This window comes from Engystomops pustulosus, chromosome 6 (genome assembly GCF_040894005.1).
Source record: "Engystomops pustulosus chromosome 6, aEngPut4.maternal, whole genome shotgun sequence".
Taxonomy (NCBI): Eukaryota; Metazoa; Chordata; class Amphibia; order Anura; family Leptodactylidae; genus Engystomops; species Engystomops pustulosus.
The window spans coordinates 136,627,522-136,641,288 of record NC_092416.1 but is presented as its reverse complement, the minus strand read 5'-3'; the positions used below and the strand labels follow the sequence as shown (position 1 = coordinate 136,641,288).

At 42.4% G+C, this 13,767-nt stretch overlaps 1 protein-coding gene across 1 annotated transcript in view; it reads left to right on the top strand.

Moving 5' to 3' along the window:
* The window catches only part of ADAM11 (ADAM metallopeptidase domain 11), a 58,644-nt gene that overhangs the window by 2,574 nt on the left and 42,303 nt on the right, over positions 1–13,767 (top strand). The window contains exons 2-4 of the mRNA XM_072111224.1: positions 6,419–6,606; positions 11,725–11,801; positions 12,385–12,448. Of these exons, the coding sequence (XP_071967325.1) occupies positions 6,419–6,606; positions 11,725–11,801; positions 12,385–12,448 (329 nt within the window). The remainder of the gene's footprint in view (positions 1–6,418; positions 6,607–11,724; positions 11,802–12,384; positions 12,449–13,767) is intronic.

The window sequence follows — 13,767 nt, the reverse complement described above, 5'->3', positions numbered from 1 at the left end:
ATATTCTGCAGCACTTTACACATCATAAGGTACATAAACAAATAAAGTAAGAGATTACAGGGCAATAACAATACTCCATGTTAACTCTCCAGCAGTTATGGAAATAGGGTGGATCAGCCATGATTGTTTGTATACCTCACACCCAGGCGGATGGCAGAAGAGCTGTGAATTGACCAAGATGGGAATATCCCTTTAAACGGAGATTCAGAAAATATTTCACAAATAAATAGATAACGTGAATATAAGACATTTTGTCATTTAAAGTGCCTTTTTCATCACTTATCTTATACTGCTTAGACCAGGGAAGGGGCCAGCACCAGGCACACCCAGTCAAGTACTGGGGCCCAGAGCAGCAGGGGCTGCCCACCTGGCCGAATCTCAGTCCACAGCAGCCTGGAAACGCCTGTTGAGGGACTGTATATAATAGGGGCTGTATATAATTAAACTATGAGGGGGCTGTATATACAATAACCAAGACAGGGCTGTTTGGGAATGACAATCCAGGGAATATTCTACTTAGTTTTTTAATTTTTAATGCTGCCACATGAGTTCACTGCAAAGGGGCCCACTAAGGCTCTATTGCCCAGGGGCCTACTGAAACTGGAGCCCTGTCTTAGACCTTTCATCTAGTTTTCAGTTTCAAATGCAGAGGGAAGGGGGAGGAGAGAGTCAGAGCGGCTATGCCTCCACCAGCCAGAACAGAGAGGACTGCAAATTCACAGAGACTGTAGAGGGATCACCACTTAAAAATAAAGAGTACAAGTCACAGAATGGCCACTAATAATGTTTTTGTTAAAGGGGTTGCTAACAACAAGCTATACTCACATAGTGTTGACAACCTGCACCTGTCTCTGGCTGAGGCCGGTGGTGGGTCCGTACTATCAACATGATGTCACTGCTAAATATAGCTGAACTAAATACTATATACAAAAAGATATGAAAGATGCCAGGCTGCACCGGTGAGAGGTGAGTGTAGCTTGTTTGTATATGGTAGACACAGTTTGTCTTGGTAGACTCATACAAGGCATGGGATTACAGATGAATCTTTAAGGTGACAGTACTAAAGCCCTCTCAAGGTTGGGGGAGCCCCGTGAAACAATCCAAGGGTTCCATATCCCTTCAAACAGCTGGAAGGTGTCAGTCCTGGTCGCCTCAATTCTCTCAAACAACATCAGTAGGTTAATTCTATTTTTGACCACTGTAAACGACAGATCAGGCGATTTCCATTTCCCTTCTAGTTGCCAATGATATGAATTGAATTAGTCGATGGGGTTTGTTTTTGACCTTTGCTGGCTTATCTTCCAGCAATAGGGCTGCCGGGGTCACTGGTACCTAGGGTACTGCAGTAATAGGGAACGTATAAGGTTCTTGACATTGTTCCAGAGAGAGGCAGCTATAGGGCAATGCCACCAGATATGGGCCATATCGCCCAGGGTGTTACAGCCCCAGAAACATGTATTAGGCAGGTGTATATACATATTAGCAAGACAGGCAGGTACATAGTAGGCCCTATGTAGTAATCTGAGGGTTGTTTCGTCCCTCTACCAAACGGATCTTCTATACAGGTATTGTCATGTCGAAAGCTGTATGAAGCTGTATGAGAATCCCAAGATGTCCCTCGAGGTATGGAGCGTACAAAATGTTGAGTCAATGCAATACACTGATCTCATGCATTCAATGGAAATACATATGATATTGGACCGAGCCCCTCTCCATGGCATTTGCATTGTGCTTCCTGCCCAGTACCTGCATTCTCGCTATAGATCGCATGCTGCGGCAGAAGCATGGACCAGGCAGGACCTGTCCTATGATTGTGTGTCGTGCAGCTGTCCCGCCAAATACAATCCACCTTCCGAGGGGTGGGGACTGCACAAAAGCTTGTGTTTAATAAAAGTCTCACCGATTGGATAGTGTAGCAGGGTCATGGAATCAGAATAGTTATAAAATGGACTGACTCCGACTCCAAAAATATATGAAAAATTATTACAGTCAGTACAATGCAGAATGTGCTGAATATTTATTCTAAAGTATTTGGGAAAATTCTGAAATGCCCTATAAATGTCCGTTATATTCCTGATGTAAGGCTTTTTGTCCACATAAATATGTGCTGCACTTTATGTACATGCTCAGTAGTGAAGCTCTTCACATAAAATCAGTGACACAGAGATCCCATGGCTGTGGAGTCGGTGACCATTTTGGTGGAGATGGAGTTAGGCTGCATTCACACTGCCGTTGCCTGCGGTACCATACCGTAGCAGGCAATTGAAGCGTGCTGGGAGTGGAGGAGGAGGTGATCACAGCTCACCCCCGCCCCTCTCCACAGGGATGTATGGCGCACCGCGCCGTATTATGGGAAAAGATAGGCCGTGTCCTATCTTTTTCCCGGGTATGGAGCGGTACAGTGCCGCACGTGTGCCCATTGCCGTCTATGGGAGATATATATTGGCTGTATATACGTCGGCCGTATATACTTCCCCCATATGGTCGTGTGAATGTAGCCTTAGAGTCAGAGGTTTGGCTTACCCACTCCGCAGCACTGTAGTATAAGTCATACAGTTCTGGTGTGTAGAGATCAGGCCCCCCCAAACACCCACTTATTGTGTTCATATTTTTGACATAATAGAGACACAGTATGTCCCGTGAAAGATGAGTGATAAAAGTATTTGTTAAAACGGATGTGGCAGACGAGGAGACTGGGAATCTTTGAAGACTATACCCACCTTTACTCTAAAATAAACCATAAAAAATCTTTGCAGTAGATCTGGTTTAAAAAATATTTACTGTATATACTCGTGTATAAGCCGAGTTTTTCAGCACATAAAATGTGCTGAAAAACTTCCCCTTGGACGGGCTGCAGTCTTATTATCCAGCATCAGACTCTTATAAGAATCTTGTGAACAATAATACTGTCTAGTCTAAGGTTGGGCTCACATCATGTCGGGAGATTCTGACGAAGTCCTCGTTTGATAAGGGACCGAGGTCTCTCTCCCACCTGCAACCCGGCCCACGTGCCTTACATCCGGGCCTGGCGATTTGTACTACCTATGTAAATTCATGTATATGTGTATGTATGCTGTGTATATAGCTGTATATATATGCTATATATCTGTGTTTATATATATGCTGTTTATCTGTGTGTATATATGCTGTACATCTGAGTGTGTGTGTATATATATATATATATATATATATATATATATTTATATGCTGTGTATCTGTGTTAATTGTTGTTGTATATGTTGTAAATTTGATGTGTGAATACTGTATGTGTGTATATATAAATGTGCTGAAAAACGTCCCCTCAGCTTATACACAAGTCAATATCCAGCTATAAAGAGTAAAAAATACTTAAAAAATAATAAACTTATATACTCTCCCTCCGGTGGCCCCGATGTGCAGCGCTGCTCCCCCCATGTCCGCGCGGCTCGTCTTCTTGCTTCTGCGCCCATCTTCTTTCTTCATACTATGTGGTGGCGGCGCCCTGCAGAAGAAAGAAGACGGGCGCGGAAGCCAGAAGACGAGCCGCGCGGACATGGGGGGAGCAGCGCTGCACATCGGGGCCACCGGAGGGTGAGTACTGTATACTACTGGGAGCAGGCTGTATACTACTGGGGGCAGACTGTATACTACTGGAGGCAGGATGTATACTACTGGGGGCAGGCTGTATACTACTGGGGGCAGGCTGTATACTACTGGGGGCAAGCTGTATACTACTGGGGGCAGGCTATATACTACTGGAGGCAAGCTGTATACTACTGGGGACTGGCTGTATACTACTGGGGGCAAGCTGTATACTACTGGCTGCAGGCTGTATAATACTGGAGGCAGACTGTATACTACTGGAGGCAGGATGTATACTACTGGGGGCAGGCTGTATACTACTGGGGCAGGCTGTATACTACTGGGGGCAGGCTATATACTACTGGGGGCAAGCTGTATACTACTGGGGGCAGGCTGTATACTACTGGGGGCAGGCTATATACTACTGGAGGCAAGCTGTATACTACTGGGGACTGGCTGTATACTACTGGGGGCAAGCTGTATACTACTGGCTGCAGGCTGTATACTACTGGAGGCAGGCTGTATACTACTGGGAGCAGGCTGTATACTACTGGGGGCAGGCTGTATACTACTGGAGACAGGCTGTATACTACTGGAGACAGGCTGTATACTACTGGGGGCAAGCTGTATACTACTTGGGGCAGGCTGTATACTACTGGGGGCAGGCTGTATACTACTGGAGGCAAGCTGTATACTACTGGCTGCAGGCTGTATACTACTGGAGGCAGGCTGTATACTACTGGGAGCAGGCTGTATACTATTGGGGGAAAGCTGTATACTACTGGAGGCAGGCTGTATACTACTGGAGGCAGGCTGTATACTACTGGGGGCAGGCTGTATACTACTGGAGACAGGCTGTATACTACTGGGGGCAAGCTGTATACTACTGGGGGCAGGCTGTATACTACTTGGGGCAGGCTGTATACTACTGGGGGCAGGCTGTATACTACTGGAGGCAAGCTGTATACTACTGGGAGCAGGCTGTATACTACAGGGGGCTGGTTGGCTATATACTGGGGGGGTCTGTGACCAATGCATTTCCCACCCTCGGCTTATACCAGCGGCTTATATATAGTCAATAGGTTTTCACAGTTTTTGGTGGTAAAATTAGGGGTCTCGGCTTATACTCGGGTCGGCTTATACTCGAGTATATACGGTATATGTTTGTTTGTAGAATGCATGTCCATAATAAAATCCCATATTTTCCAATTCTGCAGAGATTTTCCTGCCATTCGTTCGCTAATTAAATGCTCTGTGCCTGTAGTCATGGAGTGTGTAGTGCATAGAGTGTATGTACTATCTATTTGTATCGAGTACAAGTTGATCAAATCCAATATGGTGGTCACCACCTAAAATTGACACGGCTAAAATCGGGCGCCAGAAAAAGAATATGCACCACAGATTAATAAATTTCACTGACATCAAGCACAGATATTGAATATGTTGAGAAGTTGACAGATTATTTTCAAAAGTTCCTGATTACTGATTAAACCGTAACCATAATATAGCCTTATTTACATTTAAAAACCCACAAAACTACAGAGCACATAGATGAACTTTGAAGAGTGTTGACCTTTAAGAGTATTGGTGATAGTTTAACCCCATCTTTGCACACAAACAGGGGTTTCGTTACCCCTAATGAACATAGCGGCACATTGAACTAAGAGCTTCCCATTCATCAATCTGCCAGAATATAGGTCATGTGTTACATTGGAGTGAGTTATTCCTGTTCGTGGGATTTACCTGCGTCTATCCAGAATGATGGTCAATGCTGAATCTGGTACAGTGGTAAAGTCAGGAAACTAGAAATCCCTGATATATTGTCCCATCATTTAGACAAACCTCCCACATCACAGAAGGACATAGATGCCTTGTAAACACTGGGGCACATTTACTTACCCGTCCCATTGATGCTGCTGATCCGGAATGTCCGACGAGGATTCGGGTCTGCCGCGATTCACTAAGATCGTGCGTCCAATTTCCTGCATGTGTCGCTTCCCCCGCTGAGGCCCGCCGGAGTTCACCTTCTTCTTCCCGGTGCATGTAAGTGCTGATCTTATGACACAATTTGGTTTTTAAATTCCGTGGTTTGTCCGAATCAGTTGGGTTGTTTGATGTCCACGCCCCCGATTTGTGTCGCATGCAAGCCGGCGCCGATGTGCCACAATCCGATCACGTGCACCAAAAACCCAGGGCAATTCAGGGCAAATCTTAAAAATAACCCGAAACCCGATGAAAATGCGGCGTTCGGACCCTAAGTAAATGTGACCCTGTGTATCTGGAAGATAAGGAGGCCTTTGAGATACTAGATCACTCTGTATATTCTGTCTATTGTGATATTCTTCTTCTCCACTACCTGGTTGTAGTTGGAGTCAAATATTTCACCACAAATGGGGCAGATAAGGGTCCGGTTTTGACATATGGAGGGTTATTCATCACCGATTTTCCTAGGTTTTTTTTGGTGTAAAAAAAAAATTGTTGCATTGCGGTTTTTGGAACTGCTAAAAAGTCGCACAGGACTATTTCCATCACTTCATTAATGTGGTGTAAACATAGAACTAACTGCCAGAGCAATACCATGCAAAGCCAGATTCATGACTTCAGTCCACTGCTGCAGTCAGAGCAAATGACCATTTATTGAAGGGCCAAACCACTTTAATGAATCTGATGGGCAGCGGAGCTCCAAAAACAAATATAGAACTGCCCTAAGGAGCCGCCTAATGATACATTTCCCCCATGGAATCTGTGAAAAACACTTCAATAAGAAGTAAGAGGATTTTATTTATTGTAGATACAGAAATCCGCTACTCATAAGTCCTGCTCATAACCATGTATTCTTCAATGTTTTCTTCTCCAGGGGTTCCTCTTGAAACTTCTATGTCCCCCACTGATACTAGTCAGTCTGAATCTGTTACCCCATGGCACCAGACCCTGGAGTTTCCCCAGATAACTTACCCAAGTCGATTAATTGGGCAGACATCAGGAGCAGAAACTCGCAGATACCGGCTGGATACCCGCGTCAGGAATGAGAGTAACTCTGATCCAGTAAGTCTTTAATTATTCATTCTTCTTCCCTCTGCTGCAGTCAGGATTGATAGCAACTCGTGAGATAAGAGAAAAAGGATTTGACTATTTTTCCCCAAAACAGCACTTTCTTTGTCCATAGGCTATACCTATTATAAATGGAGCTAAGTTCTATCCAGAGCCGTATAACAACAAACAGCTCTTATGGATCCTTGTGCTTCTGTTAACCCCCTAATTCAACAGCCCTTTTTTCTGTTTTTGCATTCCCATTTGTTGTGTAGGTTTTGATTTTTTAATGGTTGAGCTGTAGTTTTCATTGATATAATTTTGGGAAATGTACAACCCATATGTGTTTACATGGGTTTCCTCCGGGTCCTCTGGTTTCCTCACACACTCCAATTAGGTTGATTAGATTGGGAGCCCTATGGGGACAGGGACTGATTTGGCGAGCTCTGTGCAGTGCTGGGTAATCTGTAGGCTATATAAATAAAGGAATTATTATTAGTTTGATAGCTTTTTATAAGATTTAAGATTTTTTAAGAGTGATGAAATAGTAGATATTTAGATATTTTTTATGCTTGTTTTCAGTCTTCACTGCATTTATGGGATAATAACTGATGTATTTTGATAGATCGGCATTTTCATTTAAATATCTAATATTTATATGATTTCTTATTATCATATTCATATGTGTTCTACAGGAAGAGGGCTGATTCGAATGTTTAGAATTTTCAAAACATTTTTTTTCAATTATTTTTTTTCTTTTTATAGACCTCCCTAGATAAGGGTAAATCCTGGGGGTCTGATTATTTAGTTCCTGTATTTAGGGGTACCAATCAGTTTCCTGGGCACATTAGACCCTTGATACAGCAGACACCCTCCCTGTGAACCTGCCAGGAGAGGAAATTTCTGTAATTTCTGCAATATGCCATATGTGAGTAAAAAACCAAATGTTTCTATTTATAAAATCAGAGGAATACAACAATCAGTATGGATTTTTACACCTTTTTTTTAGGAAGGGGGTTAAGAAATGGATCCCCATTGCCCCAGCTTTATCCATTGTGGTCCTTACTTCTTGAGGGAAAACTTTTTTATTTCGGGCATATTGATACAGTTCCTATCTTACTTCTGCTTCATAAATCTGGGCTTCATTCCAAGACATAGATGTAAGAGGAAGAATGTGTGAGAACAGCCACATGTCCTATGTTATCCACAAATCCTCATTAAAATTTTGGCTTCATTTTTTACTTAATGGATGAAGCCTTATGTTTAATTAGACATTATTACATTCCATCCAGAGCAGGGAGCACAGCTTCTGGCTGTATGCATCTAAAGTTCCGTTTTAAACAAAGCTTTTATTCGCTTTTTAAAATATATTATAACAATAGGAAGTAAAGATGACATAATCACCTGTGCAGAGGTGAATAACAATATAACAATGTATATGTCACTGATGCTCCTGCAACCCATGTCCCGGGTCGCAGGCGCATCCGTGCCCCTCTCAGCTGCCCCAGACCCTCGCTGCTGGTCTCACCTTCCCATGATACAGCGTGGCCAGATTTAAAAGGCCAGTGATAATTGGCGCTGGCTAGCTGCCAATTCTGTTAAATATCCAGTCTCTTCCAGTGCCCCATGCCAGATCTTTCTGCTTCTATGCCACAGAGTAAGCTGTTTTCTATGCCCCTCGTGCTAGTCTTTATTTCCCGTTGTGACCTCTGTTCTGTACCTTGACCTCGCTTCTCTGCTGCCTGCCTTGACCTCTTGCTTTTCCTTTGATGTTGTTCCTGCGTTGCCTGTCCCCGACCACGGTTCTGCCTGATGACTCTGTATCTCACCTTGGCTGCCACCGCGGACAAAGTCGTGCCTGCGGAGCAACCTAGTGGTACCACTCCACAGCAAGTCCAACAAGTTAAAGAAGATCTGCTATCAGAATATATGATGGTTGTGTATGAGCAACCAGTTTTCATAACTTCAGAAACTGCAGAATGCGGCTAAAAAGGAACTTATAAAAATAAGCTAATGAGCTGAAGCCTCTTGGCTCCAAAGACTAATTAAATATGCACACCCCTACTCTCTGAAGTTGAGTCTGGCCCCGCCCTCAGATACGCAGGCAGCCGATGACATCACCGGCTGGTACCGCCCTGTGTGCTAATCAGTGGGCACGTGGGACCAGGCCCTTTTTTTTCGGTACATCCTGCAGTTCTTAAAGTTACGAAAAGCCTGTTCCTCATTCTATTAAATGCATTGGCCAAGGAAGTTTGGACACCTACCATCAGAAATTATGATGGTAGATGTAGCTTAATGTTAATTGAGCAGTGAAATATTTATTTATAGTCTGAACAGGGTCAACATTTTGGCTGTTATTTGCTGTCATAATAAAAAGTATAACAGTAAACTATAAACTGTGGTCCAGAAAGCAAAGAGAATAATATACAGGCAGTTCCCGGGTTACATACAAGATAGGGTCTGTAGGTTTGTTCTTAAGTTGAGTTTGTATGTAAGTCGGAACTGTATATTTTATCATTGTAATCCCAGCCAGAACTTTTTTGGTCTCTGTGACAATTGCATTTTAAAAATGTTGGGTTGTCATAAGAATCAGGATTAACAATAAATCTTCATTACAGACTCCTGTGATAACTGTTATAGCTTATTATTGTAGCCTAGGACCAAAGTACAATAAATTACTAATATCCAGAGGTCCGTTTGTAACTAGGGGTTGTATATAAGTCAAGTGTTCTTAAGTAGGGGACCGCCTGTACATTGAAATACCTTCCCAGGCTATAAAAGGTGTTGTTAAAAGGCATTAAGGAGGGAGGATCAGGCACTGGGGTAGTGTTTCTGACAGTTTAGTTGCATATTTAGAGGATGACCAGGGAAGCCACACTTCTGATGGGTTTTGGGATTTTAAAAAGTTATAAGAGGGAGACATTTGCATGACAATACTAGGTTAATTTCAGAGATGACATGGGATATTGTAGGTATTGTGCTTTTGTTCCAGAACCTAACATCTAGTAGTTTTGCAACGGCAAGAAGTTTGACTATGAGTAGTTTTAGAGTGACCTGTTTTGGTTTGACCTTCTGCACCCACAAGCTTTTGGAAACCTGCACAACATCCAGCGGACACTGGGGCACTATTATTATTTGTGTCGTAAGGTCTTTTGGTGCATGAGTTGTGTGTTGTTATACAATGGCCCATATTTACTAAGGGCCGCACGTGAGTTCTGTCAGACTTTGCACATTCTTTTAAGTGCAAACGTCTTGCACAGGTATCTAAGAAGTGTCTGCGCTACAAATGTTTTGCACGTGACCCTTTTGTGTCTCGGCTCGACTATTCTTCATGGGACACAAATTTCTGCTCTGAAGTGGGCGTTCCAGTGCTCAGTCAGACCTTGCACATTTATCATGCAAAGTCCGACTGAAATGACTTGCACCATGTTATTTTTATGTTACAGTGCTCTTGAGATAATCTTTTCTATATTTTAAAAGAGTGAGAATTTTTGGACCTAACATGTAAGATTTAATTTCTTCATTTTTAAATGTGTTCTAGGGAATGGTTGTGATTTGATTTTTCCAGTTTTAAAAAGATCTTTTTCTCCAAATTTTTGAAATGATGATTAAGGCCTTGGGTATTTTAAAGGAAATCTAGCATCAAAATCATGCATTATAATCCAGTGACACTTACTCATAGATCATGGCACCATGACTGTTCTAATCTTCTTATATCTGTTATTAATGGCCTCCTTCCGTCTAAAATCAACTTTTATAATCATGCTAATGAGCCTGAAGGGCTCTTGGGGGGTGTTACCAGAGGTCCTCCAAGCTCCAGCTTCATAAGTTGTTACACTGTCTCCCCTTCCCCCCGCCTGCTGTAAACTCAGACAGTGTAAAAGGCGAAACGCTCATGCACAGTGTGACAGCCTGTGAAGCTGCAGCACAAAGGATTCTGGCAGTGGCATAATTAGGATGTAATTATGCCCCCCTATGTCCCAGCAGTTACATCAAGAGGTCTAGACTGGGCAAAAATATGGGGTGGTTTCGCGTAAATTCTTGTAGTGAGCAAGAATTTGTGATTATATCAGCGCTTCTTTGCCAAAAAACGGTATAGACGCATTGATAAAAATCCCCCCTTGTATGTATATATATATATAGATATATATATATCTATATATATGTGTGTAAAGATGCATATAAGGTACATATATTTATTATACTCACCTCCAAAGGCAGGGAAAGACAGCTGCAGTCTTCCTAGGAGATGGAAGATGGATCCTCTCTGTGTTGAGCCCGAAAATGGTGCTCAGCGGGTCATATGACGTCACATAACCTCAGCTAGGAAGAAGAGGAGAGGAATGACTGGACACAGAGTTGGTCGGGCCAGGCCTGGATGGGTGTAGCAGTAATTGCAGCAATGCAGCAGGGAAATAGAGGGACAGGCCCGGGACATGAGTAAATTATTACTCAGCCGTGCATTCTAGGCCCGGCGGCCCCCCATCATTGTGGGGCCACGGGCCCTGTAAGCGGCTACGCTCATCAGGGACACAGAGGGATGATTCCGGGGGCACAGCATGGCTGCTATGGACGTAGTTACGCCACTGGGCTCTGGTAATGCCACCCAGGGTCCTTCTGACTCATTAACATAATTTTACAAGTTGATTTTAAAAGTAAGGAGGCCATGGATAACAAATATAAGAAGATCACCCCAGTCACAGTGCCTGGGTCTATGAGTGAATGTTCATGGTTTATCAAGGCAGTTGACCACATGTTTCTGTGGTAAAATACAGCTGACACTTGCCCTATGTATGTTACTCCATCTTGGTGGAGTAAGGGTTAATGGATATGGGCAAGGGGAAAAATAAAACTGTTACGACGAAAAGTTTTCTTGACATTTGACCACAAAAAAGAGCAATGCTCAAAGATCTGGTTCCAGATTCTAATAATAGAACTGTCTTCTTGGGTGTCATAGATTTGTCTGTGCGTCTCCTGGTGTCACCTGCGTCTCTTCACACCTGACGTAAGATCACAATTGAAGTGACACAAGTCTTTGAGATCAACTGTTACCAGCCAAAAGCTGCTTATCCCTTGTCATCTCTTCAGGAAACATAATTACTGCCTTTTCCACTTTGTGTTATTTTTGTGCAGCCGGCTCATCTTGCCAGCGTCAGCTTTCTGGTACCAGCTTTCAAGAAAGAATTTATTCTGGACCTTGAGCTCAACCAGTAAGTGTGAATGAATAATTCCACCTTTCACCTTCATCCAACCAGATCTGGGTCAAGTTGTGGACGCACAGGGGATTCCTGCTTGCTCATGCTGTCTGTTTTTAATCCAGTAAATGGAGGGGAATAGAGAACAGTGCAGCATATCATATAGGATCACTATCTTGGGATTTATGCCGCAAAGAGCAAGCATTGTATATAGGCTCCCTTACAGGATGCATGAAGGAACATGGAAGGGGGAAAGTAGGACATGCTCTATTTTCTCCTCCCATACTCAAGGGCTGTGACACTGGGCTGTGAAGTCTTGTATAATGATCAAATATTCATTTATTCACACATTTCTAAGCAGCAAAATACAGAACACAGCATGGAGAATCTATCTATAGGGGATGGTGTGAGGGATGAGGAATATGGGGTGCAGTCCATGGTATATCACATATATTGTGACTTTCTCAAATCTATCTATTTCATATTGGTATATCTGTCATTTCTTTACTTCATCCGCCTATCTGCACTTTTTATTGGACAGTCTACAAGGTGTATAATACTAATGATGTAACTGTACGTTATTTTTGTCTCTTCCTAGTAACCTTTTGTCATCCGGATATGTAGAAATCCATTACAGTGATAACAATAATTCTCGCATGCTGGTGAGTAAGTCCATTTGTTATTGTATGCCCGGATGCCATGAATCGCTGCAGTTTTGAAATCGTTGGGGTGCGCCAAATAACCCCAGCGGCTCTGACCACTTTTTTGCGAATGTTATGGTCCTACCATGTAGCTTCCAGAAAAGTTCAGGATAGAAAAGATGTGGCATTGTGTTTTTCATGATTTTAGCAATGGCCTGGTCCAAGAAATATGTCACCACAAATAGACCCTTGAATAATTGCTAAGTTTTACTTTTGATGCACTAAGAATGTTTTACTTCCCTTCACTATAACCCTGGTATCCTGGGATTTATTTTTGAATGAATCATGTAATCTTTCATAGTTGTGAGTCCTCCATACACATTTGATATAGATAAATTATTGTTGGAACTCCTGCTCTGGAAACCCTGATTCTTCCTCTTCAGTGTACCCTGGACGGAAGCTACAATCCAAATTTCTCCATCATCTTTCTATTGTATTGGTGCGCTCAGGACGCCAATACGATTGAAACCTGTGATAAAGCAATTTACTGCTTAAATTGTCATGTTGGCACTTTGCAATATATAAGTTGGTTTTGGTTGTACTTTGGGCACTCTGTCTCTAAAAAGTTAGTAATAACTTCCCTAAGACGATATGTGCACATTTTTGGAATGGTATGTGGAATTTACAGGCAATTCAGCAAGCATCAGAAAGCAGCTACAATCTTGTTTGCTTATTTTCTGTGGATGGAAAATCCAAAGTGGAAAAACACTTCTGTTGCAGATTGTTTCCGTGGTTTACATGTGTTCACATTATGCAGTTTCTAGAAAATGTTGAACATTCATTATCATTACATTGGGAGTAAAAGAATTATTGCAGTTTCTAACTATCTTCCTCAGCAAAATGTGTCAAGTCCTAATGAATTTCTCAATTTAGCCAAAAAAGTAATTTTTACAAAGCGACATATAATTCTAAAGGGCATAAGTAATTTTCAGTATTTTCCAGCATTCTTTTTAATTAAGGTTCCTATACCCACTGGAACATCGTTTCCAAAATTAAAAGAGTTCTATGATTACTTACTAAAGCCAATGATTAATGCTCTTTGTGATCCTCTCCATTGTCTGGAGACCTTCAAATACAGGAGGTCCCCTACTTAAGGACACCCAACTTACAGACGACCCCTAGTTAAAGACGGACCACTCTGCCCACTGTGACCTCTGGCTTTATTGATAATCATTGGTCCAATTGCAGCAAAAAAATTTGAAACTCCAATTGTCACTGGGACAAAATAAATTTTGTCTGGAACTAAAATTATAAAATATACAGTTTCAACTTACATACAA